At 34.6% G+C, this 17,963-nt stretch overlaps 1 protein-coding gene across 2 annotated transcripts in view; it reads right to left on the bottom strand.

Annotated features, from left to right (window-relative positions):
• The window catches only part of prkg1b (protein kinase cGMP-dependent 1b), a 194,018-nt gene that overhangs the window by 39,691 nt on the left and 136,364 nt on the right, over positions 1-17,963 (bottom strand). For both annotated transcript variants that reach the window (XM_067368833.1, XM_067368832.1), the window contains exons 4-5: positions 17,702-17,807; positions 13,051-13,114 (exon numbers count right to left, since the gene is read on the bottom strand). In XM_067368833.1, coding sequence (XP_067224934.1) covers positions 13,051-13,114; positions 17,702-17,807 — 170 coding nt within the window. The remainder of the gene's footprint in view (positions 1-13,050; positions 13,115-17,701; positions 17,808-17,963) is intronic.

Genomic DNA, 17,963 nt, shown 5'->3' with positions numbered 1-17,963 from the left:
TTGTTTTGTTATATAAAGAGCGCGTTAGTAATAGTAGCACCTATAAGCGTGCATACACTTTGCTTATTACACACACACAGGGATGCAAAGCAGCACACAAACATGCCAAATTTTAAAAGAATCACATTGTAAAAGATTATTATTGTGTGCATAAAGATAAAAATGCTTGTCCTGTAGACGGTCTGCTCACACACTTTAACCTCGCACACCAGCAGATCCGTCTCCTGGCAAGAGAAGCATTTTTTCCTCTTGCAGATCCTGCCATTTAAATAGTGAATTCACCATGCTGCCAGCGCAACTGGCTTTTAAAGGTAATGGGGGATGAGACTCTGATTGGTTTATTGTACGTTACGCCCCAAAAAACACCCATGACTCATTAAGAGAATAGGAATAACCCTTTTAGACCATGCACCAGGCAAGCCGACCATTTTTCCCGTCGTTAAACTAGCAAAAGTGGATTCAGACACGCCCTAAGTGCACCTGTGGTGTGCGCTTCACCGCCCATAGTGTTATGTTTAATGACTATAGTGTTAATAATTGACTACAGTGTTGTGTTTTAATGTTTAATATTTGAAACAACCCAATCATTTCATTAAACATCTTAACTTTGGGGATTTAAGACAGGTTGGAGGTTATCCTAACTTATTTACAATGATATTTAAGAACATTCTTTCAAGCATATGAATACTTGTTTTTTGTTTGTTTGTTTTGAGAACAATCTTAAGAAAAAAGATAAGAACATTTTTTTTGGGAATACAAAGTATTGTCTTTAAGTTAGAAAATAAGAAGAAAACAGCAGTTGAGAAGAATTTTATTCTTAAGAATGTTCTATGAATCCTGCCCCTTGGACATCAAGACCAAACAGATTTATCATTTCAGAGATCAAGTCCAGTCCCTGAAGTCCTGAAACCATGAGAAAACCCGAAAGATCTGATTTGAGATCTGAAGAAGCTAACGTTCCTCAGTTTATAGCCAAAGACTGAACTGTCTGCTCCTACAGCAATGTAGAGTTATATGATTATCGCTGAGCTCACCTTGAGGAAGTAATATTGTTGAGGTTCAGGATTCAATTTGACTCTTTTGTACTGTTAGGATGTAGCCTACTGTTAAATACCACCTCTACATCTCTCTATGACATTTGTGCTTTGAAAATAATTCTGACTCATCCAGCAGTTTTTTTGAAGCACAAATAAAAAACACATTTATAGTACCGTGCATACAATGGATGTTAACATGGCAAGACATTCCAGATGGTTTAAAAGCAGAAATGTGAAATTCTTACATAAAGAAGAATTTATTCATTTTTCTAAAATGTGAATATAATTATCTCTGTAACATTTATTTGCAGAATTTTAATTTAAAATGTCCTTGTCCATAAATTGTCCTACTTTTCTTAGTAAAAGAATTCTGAATATAAAATTCCTGTCTGTGGAGTTTTCCTAAAATATGCCAATGCCAGAACAGCATACTACCACACTACTTTTACTTTTGCTCCAGTATACACTGTGCACAGTATAATGCATTAAATAAAAGGATGACCTAAAATTTGCCAAAATAAGTAGTATATAGCAGAGGTGACTGTGTGGAATACATTATCCCACATGTTCAATGCACTCAACGTGACATGAAACGCACATTGGAAGTAAAATCAGCTGTGATTTTTAACATTGTGTTCTTGACATTATCCATTTGGACTGCCAAACATTCAGACATGTTAAAACAAACTTGGATTAAAAATGTGAAATAACTATTTTGTCAATAACTAGATACCTCTTCAACACAAAAACATGTACTGTGGTTGACAATAATGTTGTAATAATACAATTTATTGTCTCATAATTCCTACTGATTTACTACTTTAACTTTGATTCTTTTCCAGAAATCCCCCCTTTTTCCACTCTTTGCCCTACATTCTTTTATTCTTACCATAAGACCTTACACATCTGATGGAAAAATCTGACTTTCTGACCCATGTTACTCCAAGTAGAACAGTGCAGTGTGGGAATGTCTGCCAATTCCAGCACTTCACAAGTATGTCTGGGATAAAGCCCAGGCATAGCTAGTTGTCGTAGACAAAGGGCAATAAAGTGTAATAAGGACCGCCAACTTTTTGAACAGCCTTGGTTTCAGAAGTGCTTTTTCCTTTTCATTTTCTTAATAAGCATTTAAAAAATAAAGAGTTCTAAACCATGAACCAAAGATTTGAAATGAAAAAAGGGTGTGAAAATCAGACTAAAAGCAGAAGGTGATGTAATTAATGTTTTTGATGTGAAAATTAGCTACTCATCCCATGAAATTGCATAACCAAATCAGAATCAATGCTATATAAACAGTTTCTTATAAGTCCTTATTTATAAGTACATACCATATGTTTGATGTTTATAGTAAATATATTCAAATATATGTTGTTTAAGAGTGTAGGGAGTCTTAAAGGTGCAGTACGTAATATTGACAGCTAGTGGTTGAAATGGGTACTGCAGTCCAAATTCAAAATATTGGTTGTTTCTCCTACCCCCTCCTGCTCAAGCTAGGTCGGCACGAGCTTGAAGGTGCGCAAAATAAAAATGAATAATAATCAAATAATCAATAATCAAATCAGAAAATTTGCTTCCGCTCTGGAATGGCATTCCTTTTCTGATGACATCAGTTTGACGGTCTGGGTCGAATATACTTAACCACTCCCCTCCAACCATCAGACTGCTATGAGCAAGGGATGGGGAGGAGGTTTGCTAAAATAAAACCCCGCCCTCTATTCAATATTCCGCTTCTCTTGAAAATACTTTTACACCGGAAAACTTCACTGTGAATATTTTGTGTCTAGTTTTTCAACTTCCCCATCATCTCTGAAACACTGTGCTTTATTTGTTGAAAAGATCATTAATTGGAGTTCTGAATGCCTCTTTTCTGGCATTTTTAGTCTGTGCAGGTATTTCCGAGCAACTACAGATAAAGACGTGGTTTGGTTAAAAGATATTAGATGCTATAGGAAAAACTAATGACTATTTGCACTAAGCACTAAAGTTCACATTCAAGTCTTTAAAAACTTTAGAATAAATAGCCTCTCTGAAGGTGATCAAGCTGAGACAGACATTGTTAGTGATACTAAAATGTCTTTGAAAAACTATTTATCTGAAATATCTTCATCCTCACAAAGACATATTTTCTAAACAATATTTTGATGTTTTAGGGCCTTGATTGTTTTCTTAATGATTATCGCGTGGAACGAGAGCCTTTTCGATAACCATTTTGAGAAAAAAGTTACACTGAAAAGTGGATCTCTTATTTTAATTTCACCTCGTCTTTGTCCTTGTGTTCCCCTGGAGGACATTATCATCAAGCATCCATTTGGTTTCATTTTTTAAAAAAATGAAAAGCTATTTGCTGTAATTTCCGTCCTCAAATTGGTTTCAGGAGAGTAATCAATTAAAGAGCCATAGATCTTTAAACTGGAACATCATGCGGAGCGATTCTCTGTGATGACCATCTCCACACTGAACTGCAAAATATGATACCACAAGTTTGTTTCATCATCAGGCTTGCAGAGTATGAAAAGATATTCAACGTGCCAAGAAATCTGGCAGTGCAGCACATCCCACATATTCACTTGCTTGGTTCAGAAGGTCTTGGCGAGGAGACAGTAACTAATACTGTGGCTATATTACTGTACTAACTACACACATCTTTGCATACATAAGTTGAGACATCTGCGTCTAAACATAGTTCAATCATGACAACTCTATAGTTTAAGCATGTTATTGAATATGGCAATGTTAAAGTATTTGGTCTTGGCAGACTAAATCTGCTATGCTACTGCTGCAGAGCAAGTACGGACTTGCTACTGCTGATAGATGCACAGAAATGCTGTTGTGAGCATGTAAGGTATGCTGCTGCTGCATAAATAGACACACATAAGTCCCGTAGCAGATCTTGGCAGGTGGAGCTGGGGAGGTGGAGGGTTTCAGAGGAACTCTGATAGGGCACTGCAGGACTAGCTTACAGCAAATAATGAACCAAACTATTTAAATGTTGAGCAAACAATCTCATTGGATGCAGGATCAGCAGAGGCCAATCAGCTTGTGCCATGCAGTAATGATGCTTGCAGATTGCATGTACAAGGCTAATCAGCCTCACGCCCTCCAGAGTTTCATGACTGAACTAGATATTTGTTTAGGGCTGATCTCGACTAAAGGTTTTTCTAATCGACTAGTAGTCATTCATTTAAGCGATTAGTTGGCTAACTGCGAGTTAATATTAATAAGAACAGCATTACTTTAATGTATAATAATGAGTCTTTAATCGCCTATATATAATAAATAGCCTAATCAGCATAAAGCTTTCAGCAGTGCACCAGCAAACGTAATGATTATCAATGTGACTTGAAAAAACAGAAGGAGACTGTCTGAACATTTTAATAATTTATTGATAAACTAGTGTTTTGTGTGTTTTCGGCTGCAGAGATGAAGTCGACGATGCTGACTTGTCATCTCTGCAGTAGTCGACGCGCCAATATGCACGGTTCATATGGATTACATAATCTAAGAATATTTGTTTTATATTTGAATCAATTCATTTAAAAGTAGACATTTCAAGGTTTCCATAGATATATTTCTAACGTCTGAGGCAAGTATATGCTGAGTTTCGGTTCGGGTTTTTTTGATGCGTTCAAATTCACTTGAGACCGAGACGGCAGAAAGCACATCCTGTTTGTTTCCATTATTATTTTTCAATGATTTGTGGTTAATGTGAGTTTACAGAAATAAAAGCAAACCATTTACAGTTTCAAATGTTGGAATATTCTCATCAATATGACCAGAAATTAGTATTTTTAGTTAAATTCAAGTGATCGCGCCGGCACCTCCATGTCCTGCAGAAAGCGCGATCTTCACACAAACACTTGGATATGCATCAAATAATAGCACACAATTATCTAGGATAACATTAGAGTGAACAGACTTGTAAAATTGCTACTACTTACTTGTTTCTAGTGATAAGCCATATTTGAGTTCGATGAACGATAGGCGAATGTTTGGATTGCCTGCCATTAACAATCTGTTCCTCACGGACTGCGTGATTTCGCCAATTCCCGTGGAGGTTTTTTTTTCTGCGACTAACTGAATAATACCCATTTTGGTCGACTAAGCCTATTCTCTTTGACTAATGACTATTAGGGGGCAGCCCTATATTTGTTATTATAAAAAGTTGTTGCTCTTAGTCTATGAACATCAGGTCTGTAGTTTTCAGGGGATGCAAAGGAATCAGATGAAAAGTTGAGAGAAAATTTTTAAAAATATATATATATATAATAATAATAATGTACAATTTACAGAATGGATTTATTTACTTTTGTAAAATTAATAGAATGTCACTATTTTCAGATAATATTTTACATGCTTTTAGTTGTGATAGTATAACAGGGTCTTTATGCATTTAACTCTCTGGAGTCGGGTAACGCGCCGGCACGTTTTGCAGGATATTTTTCACATTGCAGCACTTAGACTTAAAATACTCCGTCATTTCTTTTTGTCATAGAGACATAAGTCATATATCAATTGAAACTATAGAATATATTCTTTTATTTGTGTACACTCAGAGTAAAAACAAAATGTTGTGCTTTTTGCAAAATAAAGAAAACTAACAAGATGCGTGATCTCTCGTCTCCCTCTGAACGAAGTCCAATCTGATAGTTCTTAGAAAATGAACTGTAACTTAGTGAATACTAATGACACACAAAAAAATTGAAATGTCAGGTTTTAAATTGTGTAAGTCAAATCAAAAACAAATATTCTCTGTTTATGTAATCTGTACGAAAAGAGACACATGTCAGACCTCCGTGATTCAGCTCATTATCCGCTAATGCGGCCATGCCCACGGAGCCAGCATTATTCAGACGCAAATTCTGAGGCAATACATTTATGTATCGTCTTAATCGTGTATTTATTGTCTTCAAAAGTGTTGTGAATAGCCTTAATTAGCGATCTCTGGAAGCCTGTTAGTTCCTGGATAGTCACATGGCCTATTCTTCTTTAGATTAATTTGTGGACTAAAGGTGTACAGATCGCCCTCCAGCTGCAAGTATGAATTGAAAACACAGTATCCAGCGCTCACAGTGATGACAATAAATATTGAATAAATATTACTCTGCATAGAAAATTGACATAAACATGAGAATCCATCAATATTTTTCCAAATGTGCATGCTTTTAAGCTAAAAGCTAATATGAAATGCCAGAGAGGTAACATAATTATTCAGACACTTTGCATCACAGAAATACATTATATTTCAAAGTATATAATAGAATACCATTATTTGAAATTGTAATAATATTTCACAGTATTGCTGTTTTTTCTGTTTGTTTGATATACACCATGATGAGCTTGAGACATGATCACAGAGGGTTTTTTTCACAGCCTACTTGACTGGCCTATGTTTAAAGGCCTTATTAATATGCAGCTCATTAGAGGTTCTTTATGCGATTCTTTTGTCTCCTCAGGTGTAAATCACCCATTATTCATGAGGATTCACACCTCAATCAATATATTGTTATAAATTAACAAGTAGGCAGGATAATTTTTTTACATAATTTTGAAGCAAAAACTCTAGTCTACAATCTCCAATACCCAGAAGTCTTGTGAACACATATATAATATTATTTTTGGCCTTATTTCAGTGACTTAAAGGGATAGTTCACCCAAAAATGAAAATTTGATGTTTATCTGCTTACCCCCAGGGCATCCAAGATGTAGATGACTTTTTTTCTTCAGTCGAACGCAAATTATGATTTTTAACTGCAACCGCTGCCGTCTGTCAGTCAAATAATAGCAGTGATTGGGAACTTGAACAATAAGAGTCGAAAAAACTTCCATAGACAAATCAAAATTAAAACCTGCGGCTCGTGACGACACATTGATGTCCTAAGACACGAAACGATCGGTTTGTGCGAGAAACCGAACAGTATTTATATAATTTTTACCTCTAATACAGTGGTTCTCAAACCTGTCCTGGGGACCCCCCACCACTGCACAGTTTGCATGTCACCCTCATCTAACACACCTGATTCAAGTCATCAGCTAATTAGTAGAGACTGCAAGAGTTGAATTGGGTGTGTTAGATGAGGGAGACATGCAAAATGTGAAGTGGTGGGGGGTCCCCAGGACAGGTTTGAGAACCACTGCTCTAATACACCACTATGTCCAACTTCGTTCAGCTTCCGGCTAGTGAGGTCGGATCGCGCTCTGACAACGGAAGTGATGTCTCGCGCTCATTGAAGTATATGGGCGAGACATCACTTCCGTCTTCAGAACGCGTTTTTTGACCTCACTAACAGGAAGCTGAAAGAAGTTGGACATAGTGGTGTATTAGAGGTAAAAATTATATAAATAATGTTCGGTTTCTCGCACAAACCGATCGTTTCGTCTCTTAGGACATTAATGTGTCGTCACGAGCCGAAGGTTTTAATTTTGATTTGTCTAAGCAAGTTTTATTTACTGTTATAGTTGAAGTTCCCATCTACTGCTATTATTTGACTGACAGACGGCAGCGGTTGCAGTTAAAAATCATAATTTGCGTTCGACTGAAGAAAAAAAGTCACCTACATCTTGGATGCACTGGGGGTAAGCATCAAATAAACATCAAGGGCCCTATAATACACCCGGCGCAATGCGACGCAAGGCGCAGCGCAAGTGTGTTTGCTAGTTTGCGTCCGGCGCCGTTCGCGTTTTCCCGTTCAGCGCCACGTCCTTAAATTAGTAAATGCATTTGCGCCAGTTAGTGCGCCCATGGGCGTGCTGGTCTAAAAAAGAGGTGTGTTCAGGCGCATTGCCGGCGCATTGCTATTTTAAGGAGCTGAAAATAGACTGCGCCATAGACCAACTCAAACCTGGTCTAAAGTCTAAAGTCAATGGCGCAATATTTTTTTGTTAGAGCGTGTTGGTAGAAACTGCACCTCTGGGCGCGTCCACAGTGCGCGTTGACTTTGCTTATTACACACAGGGATACGCATCACACAAATATGCCAAATATTAAAAAAAAAAGGATTACAGTGTAAAAGAATATTATTGTGTAGGCTACATAAATATAAAAATGTAATGATGAATAGTCATTGTGTGTATTAGAATTAGGATACCTATTTTCAATTCAGCCTATTACTACTTATAATGATGAACGAAACTGGCTAATTAATTGAACAATCTTGCCAATACACACACATATTAACTGACTGATCGCGCGGAGCTATTTGAAAGCCTGCATCCAACGTAGACGACTGAAAGATTGACTGGCCAATTAACAGGTAATTTCAGCAAAACATCACTCATTGAACTCCTCAGTTGAATCGGTGTGTTTAATAAGTCAGTGTATTTTATAATGTTATATGTTATATAATATATGATTATATAATATATATAATGTTATATCCTGCTTGTCCCGTAGATGATCTGCTCGCGCGCTTTAACTTCGCGCACGAGCAGATCAGTTTCTTCGCTTGAAAAGCGTTCAGCTTTTCCGCCAACAAATTCCGGCATGTAAATAGCAATCCGCCATGGCGCGAGTGCATCTCGCTCTTAAAGGGAATGGGAGATGACACTCTGATTGGTTTATTGAACGTTACGCCCATTACTCATTAAGAGAATAGGGACAACCCATTTCAAAAATGCGCCCCGGCGCACAGACCGTTTTTCCGTCGTTAAAATAGCAAAAGTGGATTTGGACACGCCCTGATTGCACCTGCGCCGTGCGCTTCACACTTTACGTTTAGATCGTTAAAATAGGGCCCCAAATTTTCATTTTTGGGTGAACTATCCCTTTAAGTTTTTTTGTTTTTTCAATAACCACACATAAACGTTATTCCTTCAAAAACACAAAGATGTACGTACATGTTGCTCACATATTATGGTAGCCTAGTTTGTGCTGAATATAGTGTAATGACACTTTTTCCATTAATATGTTTATGAACAACTGAAAAAAGCACAAATCTGCCCTATAGGAGATTCTAAAAGAGACTTTACAAATACTGTAGTGCACATTTAGTCTGCCATTAGTCTAATGTACTATTGGGTCAATTGAATTTAGTTGAATAATACTGAATGTTCACCTCTGGTCTAAAATGAGCAGTTATTGAAAATGAGCTATGAAAATCACTCGTTCTAAACTGCCATGGCTTTGTGAGGTCAGTAGCAAAAAAAAAAAAAGGGCCCATTTAAACCAAATTGCCAGAGAGAAGTTGGAAAATGGTCAGGTTTTGGGCACAAAAATGTCCAGGGTTTTTTTTTTTTTTTTGAATGCAACAATGCATCCTTTGTGAACAATTCCTCACTCATTTTGTGCTGTCGGAGTGGATTGGTGAGGCGGGATGACTGTCATTCATATCTCACAATTCACAATTCTTTCCTCACCATGCCAAGTTTATTACTCACAATAGTCAGAATTGTGAGATATAAAGTCACAATTAAATTTTTTTATTTATTTATTTTTTATTCCGGGGTGGAAACAAGCTTATTAAAATGCACATATGGGTTGGGACACTATTAAACATTATTTTATTGTGTTTTAATAATTATTTAGCTAATGATATGAATGGACAAAAAATAAATCAGTGGTTACGTTTACTACTAAACTTAGCATAAGATGATAGTAATCATCCATAGGGTATGTTACATCATGAAGCATGGCTGGGGAAGGGTTAAGAAGCTGTTTTGTCAAGCAGATTCAAGCATGTGGTCAGAGATATCCTCTTTTCTATCCTCGCCTACAGCGAATGACCAGTGAAGAGAGCAGTGAACCCGCAGAGACAGAGCATAAGCAAAGTGAGAGAGAGATAGATAGTAGGATGAGAAAGACAGAGAAATGAGGGACTAAGAGAATGTAGAGAGAACAGAGTGATGGATCAAAGCAGAGAACACAGCTCTGTTGTCATCATGTTTAGTCAGGGCAGTAGAACGCAGCAGGTGAACAGTAGGGACCCAGCAGGAAGACAGCTTATTAATCACTCTACCCACAGTTTTAGGCCATGATCATGTCCATCAGCTCTGCATTTAAAATATGATAGTGAGTTTCATGAAAGAATTAATCTACTCATTCTTTGTTCCATATATATATTAGGGGTGTAACAGTACACATATTTGTACCAAACCATTTCAGTACAGTGCTTTCAGTTCGGTGCACGTGTGTACTGAAGCATTACATTGCAAAATTGTAGCCTGTTGTGAAAATAACAGCCAGTGTATAGAAATGATTATATTTCAACAACGAATTGGACTAAAAACATTTAGAAGTTAATGCAAAAACTGCCTTAGCTGCAGTTTACATGTTTGCATAAGATTATAGTAGCACAATGTTCAAGTAAGGGCTCCATACATAGTTTCTAGCATTAGCAGAGATACATTTTTTACCCTTAAGAAACATTTATTTATAATTTAAATAAATATTTATTTATATATATATATATATATATATATATATATATATATATGTGTATATATATGTGTGTGTGTGTGTGTGTGTGTATATATATATATATATCTATATATATATATATATATATATATATATATATATATATATATATTTTTTTTTTTTTTTCAGTAATTACTGATTAATAAAAGCAATTTTATGTTTAGTTTTCTCCCCACCTGCTGTACTGAATATATATATATATATATATATATATATATATATATATATATATATATATATATATATATATATATATAGTTTCTACTATTGTTTCTATAAATTTGAAATCACATGATTCTTCAGAAATCATTTTAATATGCTGTTTTGGAGCTTAAGAAACACATTATTATTATTATTATTATTATTTTTATTTTTATTTTTTTTTTATCAAAGTTGTAAACAGTTTACCATTTTAACAGTTTAACAGTGTACCATTCAAAAGTTTATGGTAAGTAAGCTTAAAAAAAACAAAAGAAAAAAGAAAGAAAGAAATACTTTTATTCAGTAAGTACACATTAAGTTGATCAAAAGTTACAGTTATTACACATTTATTACAAAAGATTTTTAAAATTTTTAAATAAATGCTGTTCATCAAACTTTCTATTCATCAAAGAATCCTGAAAAAATGTATAATGGTTTTCACAAAAATATTAAGCAGCAAAAACTGTTTTCAACAATGGTAATAAGAAGAACTATTATTATTATTAATAATAATTGAGCTCCAATAATAATTAATAATACATTAAATATTAGAATGTTTCATGTGACAATCAAAACGGAAGTAATAATACTGAAAATTCAGCTTTGCATCACAGGAATAAATTACATTTATATTCAAATACTAAAGCTATTTTAAAGCTTCTTTTAGCCTTGATGAGAAAAGAGATGTCTTTCACAATCATTCAAATATTTTAATTATTCTTAATTTTTATATACACACAATAATTAAATGTTAGTCAAATGGAGATTTTCACACTTAAATCTTACATCTTTTTTTTTTTTATTTTAATTGTGTAATTATGCACAATTTATAGTACATGTAACGCACAAAGACTGTATAATAAAGTGTTACCAATGTTTCATTCTGAATTAATTACAAAAGACAGTGGCGAAAGAAAAAAAAAGGGCTTCCCTGAAAGCACTGTAATAACTCATTTTGATACACTGGGAAACAATGAGAAAAGCTACATAATGGTTGTGATATGATGCATTATGTTAGGACACCAACAGACGCATTGTAAACACAAGCCTAAGAAGTTATGAATGGCCTCTAGGCAGATAACATTAAAAAACAAATCGGTTTTGAATTCAGTGATGCAATCTTAATTAACAAGGACGTCCCAGGGCTACTCTGTTAATTTCATTAATTTCCTAACATTATGAAAATGAACAATAAAATAAAAGAGGTTATTTATTTTTTTATTTTTTTTTTTATGCATTTGGTTTCTAAATAGGTAGCACATCTATTCCTAGAAGAAATCCAAACACAATATTTGGCTATCAAATTAGTTTAACGGGGTCAGTTATACTCTCACATATGGATTTGCATAATTAATCAAGTTGTGCCCCTCCAGTGGATTTGGACGGCATCTTTACTCATGTCTGAGAGAAGAACCACATGCAAATGAGAGATTTAGTTCATATGCAATGTTTCTGAAGAGAGTCTAAAAAGTCAAAGCTGTCCTTTACTTAACACTTCAGGGCTTATTACTTTAAAGAGTCTACCTTTGGCAACAGCCTGTCGACAGCAATTTGGTGTTCTTTGTTAGTTTAACAAAATAAATGTCATTCCGTATGGGAAAATCCTTTGAGTAAATGTCTCCAAATGCTCTCTGACTCAATAAGCCCAATGTGCGCTTTTGTCAAGATGACAAATTAAGCTCATCTAGGAAACAATAAACAAAAAAGCAAATGTTTTTTTTTTTTTTTTTTTTTAAGCAAATCTCAAATTTATCAAAAGAACATATTAAAGAACAATAGCCTTAAAGTTGAATGCAGGCAGGTAGGGTCTCATATTTCATAAGTTAAACTGTAATGCCAACATATATGATGGTGTGGTTTATTGCTTAGGGCAATGGGCATACTTGTTTGCCTATTTGAAATGGTGTGGATATTCAAAATTGGACAGTAAATAATGCCACCATGGATATTATTGTCAACTATATTGGTTGACAATAATATTATTGATTTCCCCTTAATTCTTGTAAATGTAAATCACATTTAATTGCCAAATATCCCATAATCCTCGAGATCCACCAAAGTTGCTGTCACCCTTAAAATGAAAGCACTGGACCACTCCTATGAAGCACAATCACATTATCTCCCAATTTTTATGAAACAAACAAACAAACAAACAAACAAACAAACAAACAAACAAAAAAACAAACAAGATAAAGTACAATAAGTCAGACAGAAATAATATACTAAAAATTTTAATACCTTTCCCGGTGAGACCCTTTTAAGAAATAACCTTTCTGAATAAAACCTTGATATTTAATGAAAGCCCAATCAAACATGTTTAATAGACAATGGAGTCTTACAGCTAACTGGCTCTTCTGAGAAAATACGCAATGTTTTATACAACACAGTTCAGTGGCTTACCTCCTCCAGCACATCTGCTAGCTTGCTAAGTATTTCTTCTGGAAGGCCTTGGAATGTCGGAACGCTGTAAAAAATGATGAAGAACAAGTTTGAGGTTTTGTGAGCCAACAAAGCTGTTTCCATCAGGTCACAAAGGATCATATCCGACCAGCAGAAAAACAACTGAAAAGAAAAGGTGTTAGTTTTAAAAGAATGGGCTACAAAGAAAGGGTTCCATCAGTAGTATGACATTATTTTAGTAATATCAGAAATATCAGAAAACTCTATGAATTTTGAATTGAATTCTATGAAAGCTGGTAAATGAACAGAGTAAATGCACACAAGAAACTGACAAGCACACTTTTGCAATCTCAGAAATAATGCCTCAGGTTGAGGTTGTGGGTGGACTTCTTCATAAAAAAATAAAAAACTGCCAATCATCTTAAATAGCTGGGAAAAACAGTCAACCTTTACTAGAAGAGCTTAAAATGTGACATTTTTTGCAGATTTAAAACAGCTAGAGGCTTGAAGTCAACATAAATATCAAAATTGAATATTTACTTTTTTTTACACTTTTTTTTCCCAAGTTATTTTGCCACTGAAACTTGAAATGTTCATCAGCTGATGCTGATCCAGTTCATGATGAAACTGATAGCGTTAGAATATAAAGGGTAAATATGAGTAAAAAATGGATTTGCATTTTTTATTCACCAGTAAAGCACACAAAATGCAATTCTATATTTCACTGATGAGCGAATATGGACTTTGTCTTCTTCGTTTACCATCTGAAGCTCCTGAGAGAATACAGCACAAATTAAGACAGTTCTCACTGAGCACTTAAAGGCATTTTAAGCTTCCTTTAAAAGTCAAATCCATTTCTGTTCCTTGACATCATCAGCCATAAAGCTGGTTTGGGGCCTCTAGGAAAATGTAATTTTGAATGTAAAAATGTAACTTTGGAGTCTATAATTCAATGATTGTTTAAAAAAAATAAAACAAAAACGTGACCTCTTACACATGAAACCATAACATTGTTTTCTTTCTATTTTCAGATCACAGTTTATTAGGTGTTTGCTAATGCTATACTGAAAACAATTTAAAACACAGATTGTCTGATCATATTATTTGTGATCTCAACAACAACATTGTGATTCTCTTCTAAACTTAATTTATTTGCTTTTGATTAATCTTATTCTATAAAATGTGTAGTCTACTAGATTAAAGGTAGGGTAGCAATGTTTTTCATAAACACTTTTTGTTATACTAATTGAAACTCTCTTCACATCCTGAAAGCAATCAATAATAGAAGTAGTCTAAATATTAAATAAATGTACTGTGCAGAGATCTTCTGTGGAAGTCTGAAAGAGGGAATCCCACTGAAAGAGGGCTATCTTTGTCGTTTGACAACGAATGGTCCAGTAAGCATCCAATCCACTCAGAACACCCTAGCAACCATTCAGAACATCTTAGCAACTGCATTGCAACACCCTGGTTAACACAATGCCCACAAGCAAGACCCACATTACCCTAGCACAGTGGTTCTAAACTAGGAGCCAGAATTAACACAATTTAAATAATAATTCAGAGACTGTCCTCCCCAAAAAAAAAAAAAAAAGAAAAAAGAAAAAAAACCGACCCTATAGGTTGTTTTTCAACCACCTTATTACGACCTATATTTATTAATTTATTCATGCTGCCGTAGAAATAATGACAGTGTCGTGTTACGTCTGTCGTCAAGAAATGACATATGACTGTCATTACCAATCAAAATGTGTGTTCATTTAAATGCAATGTGTGGACTTTTTACACCATTTGTCCGATTTCCATTTAGCAAAAATATTTTTTTTTTTTTATTAACGATTACACCCACCCCACCCCTAAACCTACCCTTAGTGATTTATAGTGCATATACACTTTATGAGCACATGCGTTCTCTGGGATTGAACCACATGATCACATGATTGCATATTGTTTTAAACAATGCTCTACCAGTTCAGCTACGTGAAACCCGAAATATGACACAGATAAAAGGAAACAATGCACATGAAAGTGTCCTGTTGTTGATAGGGGCGCAACTCCAGTAAACACTGCTTTGGGTTGTATTTCAGGGAAGTGACAAACAACCTATATAGGTGTATTGGTTGGAGAACATGTTGATAATTCAATACATCTTCAATTCTTTTTCCAATTCTTTCCATTATTTTTGTTTGTTTGTTTTTTCTTACCCTGATTCACTAAGCATTTATATTTCAGAACGGGTGGGATGGTTTTTGCGTGAAATTGCATACATACGTCACTTGTCTGTGCATGTCTCGTCATATCTGTAAATAGAGAAAAGTTGCTCCAACTTTGACTCGTGTATTGTGAGGGAGTGGCATAGCTCGTGATAAAACAAGAATCAACATTGGCTTGGTTTCTCGGAGATGGCGTCTTTATTACTCAACAGTAATGTGTTATATGACATTTTTTGCAGATTTAAAACAGCTAGAGGCTTGAAGTCAACATAAATATCAAAATTGAATATTTACTTTTTTTTACACTTTTTTTTCCCAAGTTATTTTGCCACTGAAACTTGAAATGTTCATCAGCTGATGCTGATCCAGTTCATGATGAAACTGATAGCGTTAGAATATAAAGGGTAAATATGAGTAAAAAATGGATTTGCATTTTTTATTCACCAGTAAAGCACACAAAATGCAATTCTATATTTCACTGATGAGCGAATATGGACTTTGTCTTCTTCGTTTACCATCTGAAGCTCCTGAGAGAATACAGCACAAATTAAGACAGTTCTCACTGAGCACTTAAAGGCATTTTAAGCTTCCTTTAAAAGTCAAATCCATTTCTGTTCCTTGACATCATCAGCCATAAAGCTGGTTTGGGGCCTCTAGGAAAATGTAATTTTGAATGTAAAAATGTAATGTGTTATATGTAGCTCTCTAACAGAGTTCATTGTAAAGCATTATCTATTGTAAAAGGCTCATTACATTATGGTTGTTGTAGCGCTGTGCTGGAATCTATTTTCAAGGAAGTACCGTGCCTCTTAATGGGTATAGCTACAGTAACGTCTTCATTTAGTCAGCTTGAGATCCATCTAAACTAATTATATCTCTTAAGCCTAGTACTGTACGTTTTAAGAGTGGTAGGATAAGTTCTTTCTCTTTGGCCAGAAAAAAAAAAAAAAAATTGCAACGTTTGACCATATTAGACTGGCAATCGTCAAGATAACTTTTGTAATGTTATTACACTAATAAAAAGATATCAGTGTTTCCAATTAGTCAAAACAACAGCATAAAATATGCACTTACATGCTCAGAATTATATCATTTTTGGATTTCCATGTGTTTACAGGTGCCATGAACCATATACATCCGCACAGTCACACAGAGCCAAAGCACAACCAAAACAATGTTCTTCTGCTAAATGAATGCAGTTTTGTTTTTCAACTGTTAGAGGAGCAAAAGTTGCACAGTGTACCTTTAAACTAAAAATCAAGATTTAATTTACCTCCTCAACCTTTTTTTTGTTTTGTTTTCTTTTTTTTTTTTTTCTTAAAAACCAGGATTCCAAAGGTTAAAAACCAGGATTCCAAAACCTGGATATATGTGGAAGACTAATTTTAAAAGTGTGGTTTCTAGACCTGAAAAAGTCATGCAAAATCTTATAATGGCCATTTTATAATGAATTTACAATTTTATAGTTGTGCCAAGCTCTAAAATGGTAACACTTTAATTTAGGGAACACGTATAAATGATTAACTATGACTTTTTCCCTGAATGAACACCGAATTTACTGCTTATTAATAGTTAGTAAGTTAGTTGTTAAGTTTAGGTATTGGGTAGGATTAAGAATGTAGAATAAGGTCATGCAGAATAAGGCAATAATATGCGCTTAATAAGCTCTAATAAATAACCAATATTCTATTAATATGCATGCTAATAAGCAACCAGTTAAAAAACCCTAAAAGAAAGTGTTACCTCTAAAATATTTTATCAAGTAGAAATTGTGAGTTTAAAAAAATATCTTATATTCAATATTTGTCCAGTAAATCAGGACAAAGAGGACCTTGGAATGAAAAAGGTTGAGCCACAGAAACTATTCTTTCTACTTACAATGCACACTAAAATATGAATGCAAAATCCATTATTACATAATTCAGTGTGAATGCATTTTTATGACACATTGGACTAATCAATCTTAAATAATAAAAATAATAATGTCCTAATAAAGCAAAGCTATTCATAAACAGCTCATGTCTAAAAATCTATATTTTCTGACTTAGTGAGTGGAAGGAGAAGAATTAGACTCAAACGAGCGGAGTGAATGTACAGAAACCAACAGCACTCTAATCATTATCTGCCTCCGTCTATCAAAACACATTTCACATTCCGTAGAAAAACTGCTGAAATATATCAACAGTTGATTAGAAACATTTGAGAGTAATATGGCATTCCAAAATATTACAATCAAAACTCATCACCCCGGAGATTAACGATACACAGCAAAGGACACAGAGTGTAAAGCCTAAGTTACTGGTGATTGTGTAACCATTCACTCTTGTGTTATTCTTTCACAATGAAAATCTATTTCTTTACTGCATATTGCTGAAGGATAGATCTCTTCCATCAGGGTTAGGCGAGGATAAATAGAAAAGAAAGGAGAAGCAGCCCACCTCTTCAGGAACTCCATGTACTCTGCATGCTTGATGAGTCCGGTCCTCATCATGATGGTCTGGAAACACTGGCGGTCGATGGCCCATAACTTTACATTTGTGAGGGCTGGGAACAAAATATGAAAAGAAGTAAGTAAATAATAGCCACACTCACACATATGTGGTCATATTTATATAGTCATGTAGCTGCACAATGTCCCCTCAATGCGACAGATAAGAGCTTCATAAAAAGACTACTTGATTACAAAATATTAATCATGAT

Source organism: Chanodichthys erythropterus, chromosome 19 (genome assembly GCF_024489055.1).
Source record: "Chanodichthys erythropterus isolate Z2021 chromosome 19, ASM2448905v1, whole genome shotgun sequence".
Classification (NCBI taxonomy): Eukaryota; Metazoa; Chordata; class Actinopteri; order Cypriniformes; family Xenocyprididae; genus Chanodichthys; species Chanodichthys erythropterus.
This window is presented reverse-complemented; position numbering and strand designations above follow the sequence as displayed.